Here is a 13411-nt window from a genome sequence, read left to right on the forward strand (position 1 = left end):
GAACTGCTCCTGGACTTGTTTTCAAGACGACGCTCAAAGCACTGGAATATGACAAAGGTAGCCTGCTGAAACTCACATCTTACACCCTTCACAAAAATGACAGAAGAGGAGATATGGAAACTGTAAAGGGGCCGCTTGAAAATTCCATTATTGGATCCCCATCTCCTCTGACATCAAGTGGCTATTGACTTTTTCCCCTTTTTTCTTCTGCCATCACTTTCTCTCTTTTCTGACTTATCCGCCCCACTCCCTTTATCTCTTCCAACACCTCTCTCTCTCTCTCTCTCTCTCTCTCTCTCTCTCTCTCTCTCTCTCTCTCTCTCTCTCTGATCTTCCCTTCCCGAGAGTCTTTGGTGGTTTAGTTTAGAGCATCTGGGGTGGTATATTGAAGGACAGCAGGGAGGCATTGCCTTGTCTGATGTACTCTTGCGAGTGACTATCCATGTTTTCCTTCAAACAGACAAAACTTGCTGAGATTTAAAAAAAAAACAAAAAAAGACTGAAAACATGGCAATGCATGCACTATTTTACATGCGCATAAGGTAAGATAAACATATGCATTGATGCATACAGTAGAAACACACTTAAGGCACATTCTGCGCGTACATACATGTACACACCTACACACATACTGTAGACAGATCCCCCTGTGGAGACAGCTGCACCTTTTTCTTATTTATCACACACTATCTCTACCTTTTGTGTGTGTGTGTTCATGTGCCAGGCGATCATATAAGTGTGTGTGTGTGTGTGTGTGTGTGTGTGTGTGTGTGTGTGTGTGTGTGTGTGTGTGTGTGTGTGTGTGTGTGTGTGTGTGTGTGTGTGTGAACACTTCATTGAGTCACTGTATGGATGCTTGATCCCCTGGACCTGCAATGGGACGGGTGGACTCATTTGGACTGTGAACCGTGCGACTGGACTGTGAACTTGTCCTTTTGACCCGGTCTTAGACCTTTTTATCATCAACCACTGCTAGTGTGTGTGTGTGTGTGTGTGTGTGTGTGTGTGTGTGTGTGTGTGTGTGTGTGTGTGTGTGTGTGTGTGTGCACGCGTGTGCGTGTGCTTGTGCGTGTGCATGTGAGTGTGCGTGTGCGTGTGTGTTTGTGCGTGCTGGTACATATGTCATAGGTACGTATGTAGGCTACATAAACATCTCCTTTATATGCATGATGGAAATTCAAAGCCCTGCTCGTTCGACCATGTCCCAATTTTCTGGTTGTCTGTGAATCATCAAGGTAATGACGGAGTCACTGGCATTCATTTGTAATTTGTACCTTTTCTTTCCTCAGTCCATTTTAGCCAAAAGGTCATGGGGAACACAGCCATTGATTTTTTTAACCGTCAGGCATCACCACAAAGCCCAAAAGGAAAGGAGCCACAGGACAAAGGTCACCGTTGTCTCGAAATTGAACTCAGAAACCAATCTTGAGCAAAGCATTTTATTCCAATAATTACCTAATTGAAAACCTCTACATCTGCTGATGGAATGGGTGTGAGCATGTTGGATTTTTTGTATTATTGGTTATAGAACCAGTGGAGGCAGATGTGTGTTGTAGTATCCCTTATCTAGGTCTACATCAAGCCAGAAGTGGTTTAGTGTAATATCAGAGAGTTGAGGGAGCTGTCATCACCATTGATTATGATGTGACTATAGACCCATGTCCCATGATGTGCTGTTCAATTGAGAACATCATGCTGTGTTTTTCCAGTTGTAGGGTTGGTGAGACGAATGAAGTCCAACTGGGCACTATTCCACTCACAACTGTGTTATTGAGCTGTGACTTACTAGAGCAGGACAGAATAATATACAAACATGTGCACCAGCAAGCAACACAGTGTCTGGCTGTATTGATGTCACAGTCGCATTCGGTCATTTCACTGTGTTTACACACTGACCCCAAATCTCACTAAATCTCACTTAATCCCTGTCTCCAAATCTTACAGATAATCCAAATGAAAGTAGAGAAATGGTGTGACTAGACTGAGGATACAGGCTCTAGCCTACAGTGACAGGTGTAACCCTATTGAACTATATGTGACTTTCACTGAGGGCACTCTCGATGGGGCCGTGTTTTGCTTATAAAATCTGGGCTACTTCAAACGTCCTTAGTCATCTCTTTTTGAGAAGGCTTTAGTTTAATTGCAGTTTACTATGTGGAACAACTGCGTCCACGCTGACGTACTTGGGCGGCGGAAGCACAATGAAGGCTCCAGAGGCGCAGCTTCAGTGCACGAGAGAGAGTCGTCGTATCACAGTCGCGCGCGGAGTGTGGGCTATGGAATTGGCTTCACAGGAGGACAGAAGGTGTTTGAGACTTCTCCGCCGACAGGACGGACGCAACTGTAGTCTCCGGCGTTGGAGCAGACGCGCAAAACAAACAGAAGTGCATTACTTCGATTAAATTCGCTATTTTACTGGAGAAGACAATCGCCTAACTTCAGAGAGGATTATTACGGCACATCAGTCCTAAACCAGAGTGACTTCAACTCTTGCCTCGCAGTCTGCAAATATGTGGCTAAAACGAGAGCAACCCAAGAATAGTTTGGCAAGAAATGCATTTGTCTAGATGTTTTAGGCACCTTTGAACACAGGCTTGTTGACAAGGAGGATGCGGCTTAGTTTAATGAACAGACGGAAAGTATGAAACGTCAGGTAGTGTAAAACTCACGCACGCTATATATATATTTTAAATTCACATAAGGCTGATGAAATGCTAGACGATTCCTATTTTAAACGTTAGACAGTGACGTATTCTTTTTTTGCTTAATGAAAATAGTTTATTCGCCTAATTGAAAGTGATTTTTGTATCAAAGGGGAATTTATGGTTTGAGACGGGAGCATGCGAGTGGATTCTATCTGTTACGAAGCATAATAACGGAGTCATCGGTGAACATGAGTGTGTGGTGCGAAATTTGTGTGGACACCAGAAGCACGTTGGATTCTTAATCGGGCAGTGTGGGAAATTACTCTACCGATTCAACAGTGATCGACAGCTGGGATTCCTTTCCCTGATTTGGAATACAAATTGGATTTATCATGTCTTTGCTTCACACTTTCAGTGTCCTCTTCGTACTTGGTGAGTGGCGTTCATATGTGAGAAATTCAAGCACCTTTTGTAGACAATAAGATGTCCAAACTTGAATTTGACGCAATTAACCAATACTGCAATCATCGTCACCAGTTTATAAGAGCTAAGAACATGTAAGCTATACGTTGGCATATGACTAATATTCATGAATTCAGTCATGGTGTGACACCTTTTCTAAGACTTCTTGTCCAATTTAGTAGGCGTGTCACACTTCTGCGGTCAAAGGGACACGATGCAACAACAGACCAAATGCTTGGAGAAACCTGTTAGATGGAACAGCAGGACGCAGCAAACACACGTTTTGTAATGAGATTTAACATTCTTTATTAAACTGTGCTACCCTACGCCTGGTCTTATAGACTATCGGATGTGAAATGACAAAATAAAATACCTGGGAGTATTTAATGTGTTAAATCCCGGATGGACTTGATGGTTGGCATTGCTAAATTATTTTTGTTAACCTACTTTGAACTTTGTTCCTAAGTGTCAGACTAATATATTCTCTGATGTGCCATTACGCACGCAGCGCAGGCTGGAGACGACGGTGTGTGTCTGCAGTTAAGAAACTGAATCTTAAACAGAACCACATGGGAAACACAAGAATAATCACCTGAAATAAATGAGGAAGATCCCACAGTCAATAATTCAGATCCTCTTTAGGCTCGTGAGTCAATTTAGTCAGTTCTTTTCCTTGATGGTAGGTGTCGCTGTGGTGAAAATATAGGTGCCAAAAACATTTATACCTGCAATTCATTGGTCGCGGTGAGAAACGGCCACATGTAGGTTGGTAATGTGACAATGTGATTTTATGTTCTGTGTGAATCGTGTTTGAGTGAACATGTGCACTTATCCACGAATTGCTCTGAATGCATGTGTCAGTGTATCTAACATCCATCTCCATACTGTGCCTTAACCCCAAACAGAGGAATACAGGTACACAAGATATAATATTATACATATCCAGATAGCCTATAGAATTGCTTTTTTATACCCAAAATGAGACGGGATATGTCATTTTTTAAAGTATGCCAGTACCTTGAGAATACCAACACCTCGAGGGCATATGTTGTAAAATGGACACTTTGCTCACTGAGCAGTTGTACCCACTTTGGTACACTACTGGTGCTTCCATTCCTGTGTGTATGGTACGTATTAAAATCTACTGGTAAATCAAGAGAATCCATCCACACAACCCAACCCAGGGTTTCCCTCAGCACTTTACAGTCAAGGTGGCCACCTTGATGACAACCACCTTGACTAGATCCTGTGAAAGGATGTTGTATTGTGAATGTAATTATTTCTAAAGTTGCTGAATAGAAAATGTATCAGCTATTTATATTTGGAGGCTTCCATGTCATATTTTATATGAAATTGGCCTTTCCGATGAGGATAGTCACTTACTATCTCTGACGCCTGCTTACACCCCCCCCCCCCAACACCACCACCACCACCACCTTGACTAAAAAATGTCCTGTGGGAAACATTGCAATCCAACTCACCCCAATCCAACCCCCACGTGTGTCATGGTCTTTCCCCCCAGATGAGCTTGTGCACTCGTTGGTGGCCACCTCCTACTCCTCCTCCTCCTCGTCCTCCTCCTCAGATCCTCTGTCGGGCCCGGGCACCCACGGTTGGCACGCCCCGCTGGACTGTGTGCGCGCCAATGAGATGTGCAACCAGAACGCGCAGTGCAGCTCGCGCTACCGCATCATGCGCCAGTGCCTGGTGGGCAAGGACCGCACCACCATGCTGGCCAACCGCGAGTGCCAGGCGGCCCTGGAGGTGCTGCAGGACTACCCGCTCTACGACTGCCGCTGCAAGCGAGGCATGAAGAAGGAGCTGCAGTGCCTGCAGAACTACTGGAGCATCCACATGGGCCTGGACGAAGGTAAGCTACCGTAAGCCCAGAGGCCAGGCAAGCATGCAAGAAGTTGCTTTAGAAGATGCCATATAGATGGGTTCTACATTTTTGTTTTCCCCTGACTGTGCGAAACTAGCTGCACACAACTCAACCTCTGATTGTTGGAAACCGCTGTCGGTCAAAAAAATAGCTCACATGGTTGGCTGCCAGTGTCTTGCCCCCCCCTCACAACATTGTGTTTACAAACATTGTGAACCCATGTATAAGACGTTTATGGCTGGTTAATCTTGGTTAAAGGAGTGCTAGGCAAATTCAGTTACTGGAGCATACACAGGAGCTTGGATGAAGGTGGACAGGTGAGTCATGGCAGGCTTGTAAGCAATGGGGTACCCTGGAAAGGGAAGGGAAGGAAAGGGAAGGAAGGGAAAGGAAGGAAGGGAAAGGAAGGGAAGGGAAGGGAAGGGAATGGAAGTAAAGGGAAGGGAAGGGAAGGGAAGGAAAGTTGTTTTAAAAGATGCTACAGTATGTAAGACACGTATGACTGGTGATTGTTAGTTAAAGGAGTGCTAGGAAATTCAGCTACTGGAGCATACACAGGAGCGTGGATGAAGGTGGTCTGGTGAGTCATGTAAGGCATGTGCCCTGAGGAAGGCAGAAACGCGTCTGTGTAATAAAGAAGCCTATGCATGGTGCGTTTCAGTTTTACAATATTTTGGTCAGCACCCTGCACCTGCTCCAACCCTTATGAACGTACTATAGATGCCTGCACATCCCACCTCACTAAGGTCAGGTGGCAGGCAGGCATGGGTCAAAATGTTGCTTCTTTAAGTATACCCTTGTGGTTGGCATTTCAGTGTCCATACATCTACTTTTACAAAGCTAGTTCAGGTACTATAAGCATGGAAGCAATGGGGTTCTTTGGGAATGAAAGGAAAGTTGTTTTAAGACATGTTTATGGCTGGTAATTGTTAGTTAAAGGAGCACTTGGCAATTTCAGCTAATGCAGCATTCACATGGGCCTGGGTAGAGTTAAGCGGGTGAGGCATGGTCAGCGTGCAAGCAATGGGGTACCCTGGAAAGAAAAGGGAAGGAACCTTGTTTTGAAAGGTGCTGTGTAAGATGTTTATGGCTGGTTAATGTTAGTTAAAAGAGTGCTATCTAATTTCGGCTACTGGAACAACCACATTAACAAAGGAACGGTATGGCAAGACGAAAGGTGTAACATGTTTATGGCTGGCTAAAATTAGTTAAAGGAGCGCTAGGCTGTTGAAGCTGCTGAAGCATCCACCTAGGCTTGGCAGATGATAAGCAAACTGAGCGGTGAGGCACAGCAAGGCAAGCATGCAAGCAATGGGGTTCCCTATAAATGAAAGGAACATTTTTTTTAAAGGTGCTGTGTAAGACATTTATGGCTTCTTAACGTTAGGTAGCACCTTAATGCACGCCGTACCTCCTGTGGCACGCTGTAATAGACATTGAATGAAAGTTAACTACTATAGTACTACAGTACTATGACAGTGCACAGGGCCTTTAGTAATACATTACGACTTGGTCATTGCTATTCTGGTAACAGCTCATTTTTATTGCCATGTCTTAAGGGGTTAAAGGACCGTTAGGCTGTTTAAGCTACCGGAGCATCCACATGTGCCATGGCAAGGATATCATGCAACAGTGGGGTTCCAATGAAAGGAAAAGGGAAGGAAAGGGAATGGAAGTTGTGTTCTATAATGTGCTGTGTGAGATGTTCATGGCTGCTTATAATGTTCATTGAAGGAGTGCTATGCAATTTGAGCGACTGGAGCATCCACATGGTCTTGGCAGAGGGAAGGGAAGGTAAAGCACAGTAAGAAAGTTAGGTTTTAAAATGTGCACGTTCGTCTGTTGCTGCATGTGGGAAGTTTTGGCGATGAAAGACCAGGCAAAGCATGCCAGCAATGGCAGCCCTCACACAGTTAAAGAAAGGAAAGGAAGTTGGTGGAGAATCTGCATAGGCCTGGCAGAGAGTACTGCGAGCAAGGGAGGCCAGGCATGACTAGCATGCGATGAGGAAGCTCTTCTTCAAGCAAAGGGAAGTTTTAAGGCGTAAGAAATCTCTTGCTGTGAAAAATGTAGGCAAAGCAAGCGTGCAGAAAATGGAGCCTGAAGGAGGGTATACTGTAGAGAAAGGAGAGGTGTGTTTTAATTGTTTTTAAAGGTGCTCTATAAAAGGAAAAGGAATGGAAAGCAACGTTTTGTTTGTATATGGCATACATTTATGGCAGGTTATGTCATAGCTATAATAGCGATTATAATATCTGCAAGGTAATACCTACTAGTGGAACAGCCAAGCAGGGAAAGAAAGCAAAGCAAGCAATGGGAAGTACTGTAGACTTGTGTTTTATAACATGGCGAATGCATGAAATATGGCACGGTAAAAAAGATTATAGTGATTATGAAATGGATGACAGGCAGTGTTTACAGAGCAGTTAGGAAAGGCAAACTACAGTATAATGGCAATGATTCAGTTCAGATGATTGTGAAAATTATGTTATTTCTTAGTGTAATTTAGTTTTAAAATGTAAGAAATATGTCTGTACTGCTGCTGTTGGCAGTTGCAACAGTATTTAAGTATTAATATCGCTTCCCTAATCTCCAGTGACGTAGCCTATCTAGCAGCGCAATTTTTGATGACTTTCCCAAATGTTCTCACTGCACATGCAGCACCTTTCCGTGCTCACACGATGGGCATCTGTGTTGACAAAAGATTTAATTAAAAAAACACTCAAGTTTCCAGAAAGGAAGGTGGTTGATGGTTTTCAGCTTTAAACGTTTGGTGAAACATCCTCTGCTCTGATTGTGGATCTCAGTTAGAGCTGCTCGATTATGAGAAAAATCAATATCACGATTATTTCAGTCAATATTGATACCGCAATTTTTCTTTTTAATATTGTATATTTCTTTTAAAGACAAATCATTTTGCTAAACAATTCACAATCCTCCCTCCCTTCAACAGTGCAGTGCTTCAGCGGGGCCATAGAGAAACACACAAAGGTCTTCTGCATGAGTTTTGGGTAGCAGCTCTCTGCTCACAATGGCTCAAGTGGAGGGGAATGTATTGCGCTTGGCATAACCTACCTTTTTGCAGTACAGACAAATTACAAAAATATAGTTTCAACTCGATATTATGAAATATTGTTTGACAGCAATATTGATATCACAATATATATTCGATATATTGCACAGCTCAATCTCAGTGCTTGGAGGTTGATGGGATCACTCACAGCACAAGTTGGCACAACGATAAACAACAACAGATGGAGGTTTCCTCACATCCTCATATCCTCATAGGAGCAGCAACAGCCATGCTTGACGTACGTAACGTGAGCTAAGAAATTGCTTTTTATGCAGAAGGGGAAAGGGGGTTGGGGAAGGGGAAGAAGAGAAGTCAAGGGTTTCACCCATATTAAGGCGAACTGTTTGTGGAACATTGTGCCTCAGATTAGGGGCTCATGTTGTGTTGTGTTGTGTTGTGTTGTGTTGTGTTGTGTTGTGTTGTGTTGTGTTGTGTTGTGTTGTGTTGTGTTGTGTTGTGTTGTGTTGTGTTGTGTTGTGTTGTGCGGTGTTGTGTTGTCAAGTGCAATGGTGTGTTTAAATGCCTCACTGTTGCCTCGCACAGTTTTTTTATTTTGCCTACACCTCCTGCTCTTCCTCCTCCTGCTCTTCCTCCTCTTCTTCTTCTTCCTCCTCATCATCCCTACTTCTCCTCTCCCCTCCTTCTTCCTCCTCCTTCTACTCCTCTTCACCGCCTAATTCCCTTCCTTCCTCCTCTTATTTCCCTCCCTCCTCTAACTCATTCTCCTCCTCCTCTTCCTCATCCTTCTCCTCCTCCTCTTAATCCTTCTCCTCCTCCTCTTCCTCCTTCTCGTCCTCATCTTGCTCATCCTCTCTCCTCTTCCTCTTCCTCCTCCGCTTCCTCATCCTCCTTCTCCTCCTTCTCTTAATCCCTCTCCTCCTCATCTTCCTCCTCTCTCCTCTTCCTCCTCCTCCTCTTCCTCTTCCTCTCCCTCTTCCTTCTTTCCTCCTCCTATACCCCCTTCTCCTCCTCATATTCTTCCTCCTCCTCCTCCTCCTCTTCCTCATCTTCCTCATCCTCTCTCCCCTTCCTCTTCCTCCTCCGCTTCCTCATTCTCCTCCTCCTCGTCTTCCTCCACTTCCTCCTTCTCCTCATCTTCCTCCTCCTCTCTCCCCTTCCTCTTCCTCCTCCGCTTCCTCATCCTCCTTCTCCTCCTTCTCTTAATCCCTCTCCTCCTCATCTTCCTCCTCGCTCCTCCTCCTCCTCTTCCTCTCCCTCTTCCTTATTTCCTCTTCCTCTACCCCCTTCCCCTCCTCATATTCTTCCTCCTCCTCCTCTTCCTACTCCTCCTTCTAGCCTTGTGTAAAGTGGAATCATTCTGACAAATCGAGTGTATCATCTCATGGCTATACATTCTGCTGAGGTCAGTTGCCTTCTTAGGTGGACTTTTCATGCATTTCACAATGAAAGAATGTGTGTGTGTGTGTGTGTGTGTGTGCGTGCGTGCGTGCGTGCGTGCGTGCGTGCGTGCGTGCGTGCGTCTGTCTGTCTGTCTGTCTGTCTGTCTGTCTGTCTGTCTGTCTGTCTGCCTGCCTGTCTGCCTGTCTGTGTGTCTGTGTACGTGTGTGAAACAGTGTCTGTTAGAGAGTTCTGTGTGTGTGCTTCTCTGTGTTTTTGCACTTGTCAGAGGGCGAGTGTCAAAGGATTTTCTCATTGTGTGTGTGTGTGTGTGTGTGTGTGTGTGTGTGTGTGTGTGTGTGTGTGTGTGTGTGTGTGTGTGTGTGTGTGTGTGTGTGTGTGTGTCTGTGTGTGTGTGTGTGTGTGTGTGTGTGTGTGTGTGTGTGTGTGTGTGTGTGTGTGTGTGTGTGTGTGTGTGTGTGTGTGTGAACATGTGAATGTGTTGGGAGTTCATTGGAGTGGGGGCAGCAGTCTGTCCAGAAGATTGCAGTCGGTCAGAGGCCTGGATGTGAGTGTGTATTGGATCTGCTTTTATCAAGGCAGTTCATCGTGGAGGGCTTACACCACTGGGACAGCACTGCTAGTGCTTGCCTTCAGGCAGCACAGGAGAGAGAGGGGGGGAGAGAGAGAGAGAGAGAGAGAGAGAGAGAGAGAGAGAGAGAGAGAGAGAGAGAGAGAGATAGAGAGAGAGAGAGAGAGAGAGAGAGAGAGAGACATTACAGGATTTAGGCACTGCAGCACAGGCAAGGAAGGCGAGGCAGGCGGAATGTCTTTCCATCAGCTTTGGCTTTTGACTGAGAAATCTAACAGAAAGGCCTTTTGATGCCTGCGTTTAGGAAAAAAGAGGAGGAGGAGAGAGAGAGGGAAAAGGGGTGACTTTGTCAGGGCCTGGCATTTCAATGAGGCATGTACACTCCTTCAAATCTGCCCAAGGCCTGCTCTGGGTGAAAATTACATATCTCTTTGATGATAAGCTGTGTGTTGAAAAAGAAATATGCAATGTAGACAGTTCACAAACATTGCATCTAAGGGCATGTTTAAATGTTAGGAACTCTGGGAATAAACACCTACGTAGCCAAAAGTGCAGGAGATGTCAAGGCAACTACCTACGCTCACTGCTTCTCAGAGATTGAAGCATTTTCACCCGTACTTTTAGAGGCTTCATAATTTTCTTGTCAACAAAGTGACTTGAGAGAGTGTTTTCATCAAACAGCTTTGAAATGGTACATCGATAGTTTCACCGTAGACACCAGCATGCCAATTCACTATAACAATTTACGTACCCTCACACAGTTCGAATGATGCTTCAGAAGAATGTTTTGGTGTTCTGTCATGTCAATGCGCCTACATTGCTGGCCTTCTTCTTTGAACCATGGCAGCAGCATCTAGCCTTGTTTTTCCAGTCTTTCATTTTTCCACCCTCCAAAAGCCATTTTGTGGAGTCCACAATGGCTGAAACATCTAAATGACTATAACTATGGGACGTGAGAAGCACTTGAGTGCCTCAAAGTGACAACTGCCAATATTTAGAATCAATCAAACCTACGAAAAAAAGGAATAAAAAAGACAGTGGCGTTGTCTTGTACAAACTGGGTTGTCTTGCAAACACCCTATTCAGCCAGAGAACTAATGGCCAATATTTTCCTGAGTGCCTTCCATTTCCAAGAAAAAAGTCAAACAACAAACAACATGAAAAAGGGCACTGTGTGTTTGTGCTGGCAGCAGGGCTGAGAAAAGAGCAACAACAACAACAACAAATCTGAAGACCACCCAGCTGAAATGAGGGTGTCTGTTGTTGCTCACGCCTTTGGACCACCATGTGCCGAATAAGGACTTCCGGTCTTGCGAAATCGAAGATGGCCGCATAATCATTGAGCACCTCTGTGATTTTTATTAAAATACCCTGGATACATCCAAGGGGAGTATTCCAAGAAGCTGGCTAAGTAGTAAAGCAGGTTAAATTAACCTTGAGGTGGTAGTAGATCATCTAATACAAGAGCCTGGGGTCCTGGTTTTCCCAGCTAAATGACACATGTGGGCTATGTATTAGCAGGTTTTCCACTTCCTGTAGGTTAACTTACCCAGGTTTATCACTTACCGCAGAAATACACCAGCGGCGATCTGAGCGAGGCGACCGACGGGAGTAATTGACTTTGTATTGAGTCGCGCGATAAAATCGATTCTGGAGACTAGAGCGATTTGCGAGACGAGCGCGACAGTTTGAAGTTGAAATCTTTTCAACTTTCTATGACGCGGTTCGGCGACAAGCCGCGACAGCCAATGACTGTATGGAGGTCATTGACCACAGCCAATGGTAATGCTTGAATGCTTTGCCTTCTGCCTGTACGGACATACTCTAGTCTCCTCAATCGCTCATATCGCTTGCTGCTGCACTCTGTCGCTTGAATCGCATCGCGCCTGGTCTATTCGCGCGGTTAGCCTTGTTCTTGGAATAGTACCAAGGAGATGCTGAAGTAAAGATTTTCGGAAATGAGAAGTGGAAGGAGTGCCACAAAGAGCAAGAAACCACGACATAGTGAGATTGACGTCGAAAGAATTACAGAAATGCCTGATAGCCGTAACAGCTCGACGTTAATGTAGGAAGATGGTGGAGCGCGAGCAGCTAGCCTGCGAGGCATAATGAACGAGCTAAGGGATTTTAGATGAGACAATAAACAACACATGACGGAGAATGAAGGAGATTAGACAAAAACTGCTCCGAATGAATAGTAGACTGAAGGTTTGAAGAAGAGGAAGAAAAAGGAGGAGGCCTTAGTAGTAGGGGATGTGGGGGTGGACGAGTGAGATGGGAGTTGATGCAGGAAGGATGGGGGCAGGGGTGGCGGTGTAGCCACTAGCGAGACTGAAAAATGACTAGTCACACAGTTAGCTGAGTTAGCCAGAGAGCCTGGAGTGAGAGTGTGGAGTCAGTGCTGGTTTCATCCAGATGCCTGGAGTACAGTGGTTCCCAAACGTTCTTCCTGGGACCCCCTTTTCAACATAAAGATGCTGTATTTTAGCGACCCTCCACCTCCCCTTTTCCATCCACATTACAGTAATGCCAAACATGTTTGTGTCCCTTAACAACACATTTTAATTTAAAGGAAAAGTAAATACATTTATTAATTGTACAAACAAAGACTGTACCTGGAGCACATTGCAGCTTTGTTTTCAAGACTTCATTCTTATTGTGATGCCACTGCAAGCTGAGGGAAGATGCGTAGAGTCCCAATTCTACAAAGACTGTACCTAATATGGAACAGTTACATTATACTGTATGAAAGCATATATTCAAAGTTTTTTACGCAAACAGCCCCTTCTCTCTGTACTCTCTGTACCTCTCTCTCTTCTCTCAGTACATCTGCGTTCACAAAAAGGGAATAGAAATGGAGGGAGAGGAGGAATGGAGAGAGGAGTGCTGGTGAATGAGTATGGCTGTGGAATAAAGAGAAGCACTGTGAGAGAGAGAGAGAGAGAGAGAGAGAGAGAGAGAGAGAGAGAGAGAGAGAGAGAGAGAGAGAGAGAGAGAGAGAGAGAGAGAGAATGAGAGAGAGAGAGAGAGAGAGAATGAGAGAGTGAGAATGAGAATGAGAGAAGAGCGTTGGAAGGCACAGAAAGGAGTAGAACGAAAGTAAGGGACTGAGAGACCCAGTTTAGGAACCACTGTACAGTAGTGAGTATAGTATCTGTGCTGGTTTCAGCCAGAGCGCCTGCAGTGAGTGTGGAGCCAGTGGTGGTGTAGGCCAGTGGTTCTTAACCTGGGGTGCGGGCACTCCCTGGGGGTGCGCCAGAGATTGCAGGGGGTGCACAGAATTTTGTTTGTGTCGAGGTTGTGACCAAAATTCGGCTTGCAAACACTATAATTAGGCTGAATGAAAACCAAATGAATACATGTTTTGGTCCCCATGTGAAGGCATTAAGATATTGATTTGTGTTTCAAGCTAGAAAATT

The 13411-nt window shown here is 44.9% G+C and overlaps 1 protein-coding gene across 1 annotated transcript in view; it reads left to right on the forward strand.

Moving 5' to 3' along the window:
- Window positions 1-2152: 2152 nt before the first annotated feature.
- Window positions 2153-13411, forward strand: part of gfra2b (GDNF family receptor alpha 2b) — a 94858-nt gene continuing 83599 nt past the window's right edge. Inside the window, exons 1-3 of the mRNA XM_063209737.1 lie at window positions 2153-2343; window positions 3061-3077; window positions 4630-4977. Of these exons, the coding sequence (XP_063065807.1) occupies window positions 2153-2343; window positions 3061-3077; window positions 4630-4977 (556 nt within the window). The remainder of the gene's footprint in view (window positions 2344-3060; window positions 3078-4629; window positions 4978-13411) is intronic.

Source organism: Engraulis encrasicolus, chromosome 11 (genome assembly GCF_034702125.1).
Source record: "Engraulis encrasicolus isolate BLACKSEA-1 chromosome 11, IST_EnEncr_1.0, whole genome shotgun sequence".
Classification (NCBI taxonomy): domain Eukaryota; kingdom Metazoa; phylum Chordata; class Actinopteri; order Clupeiformes; family Engraulidae; genus Engraulis; species Engraulis encrasicolus.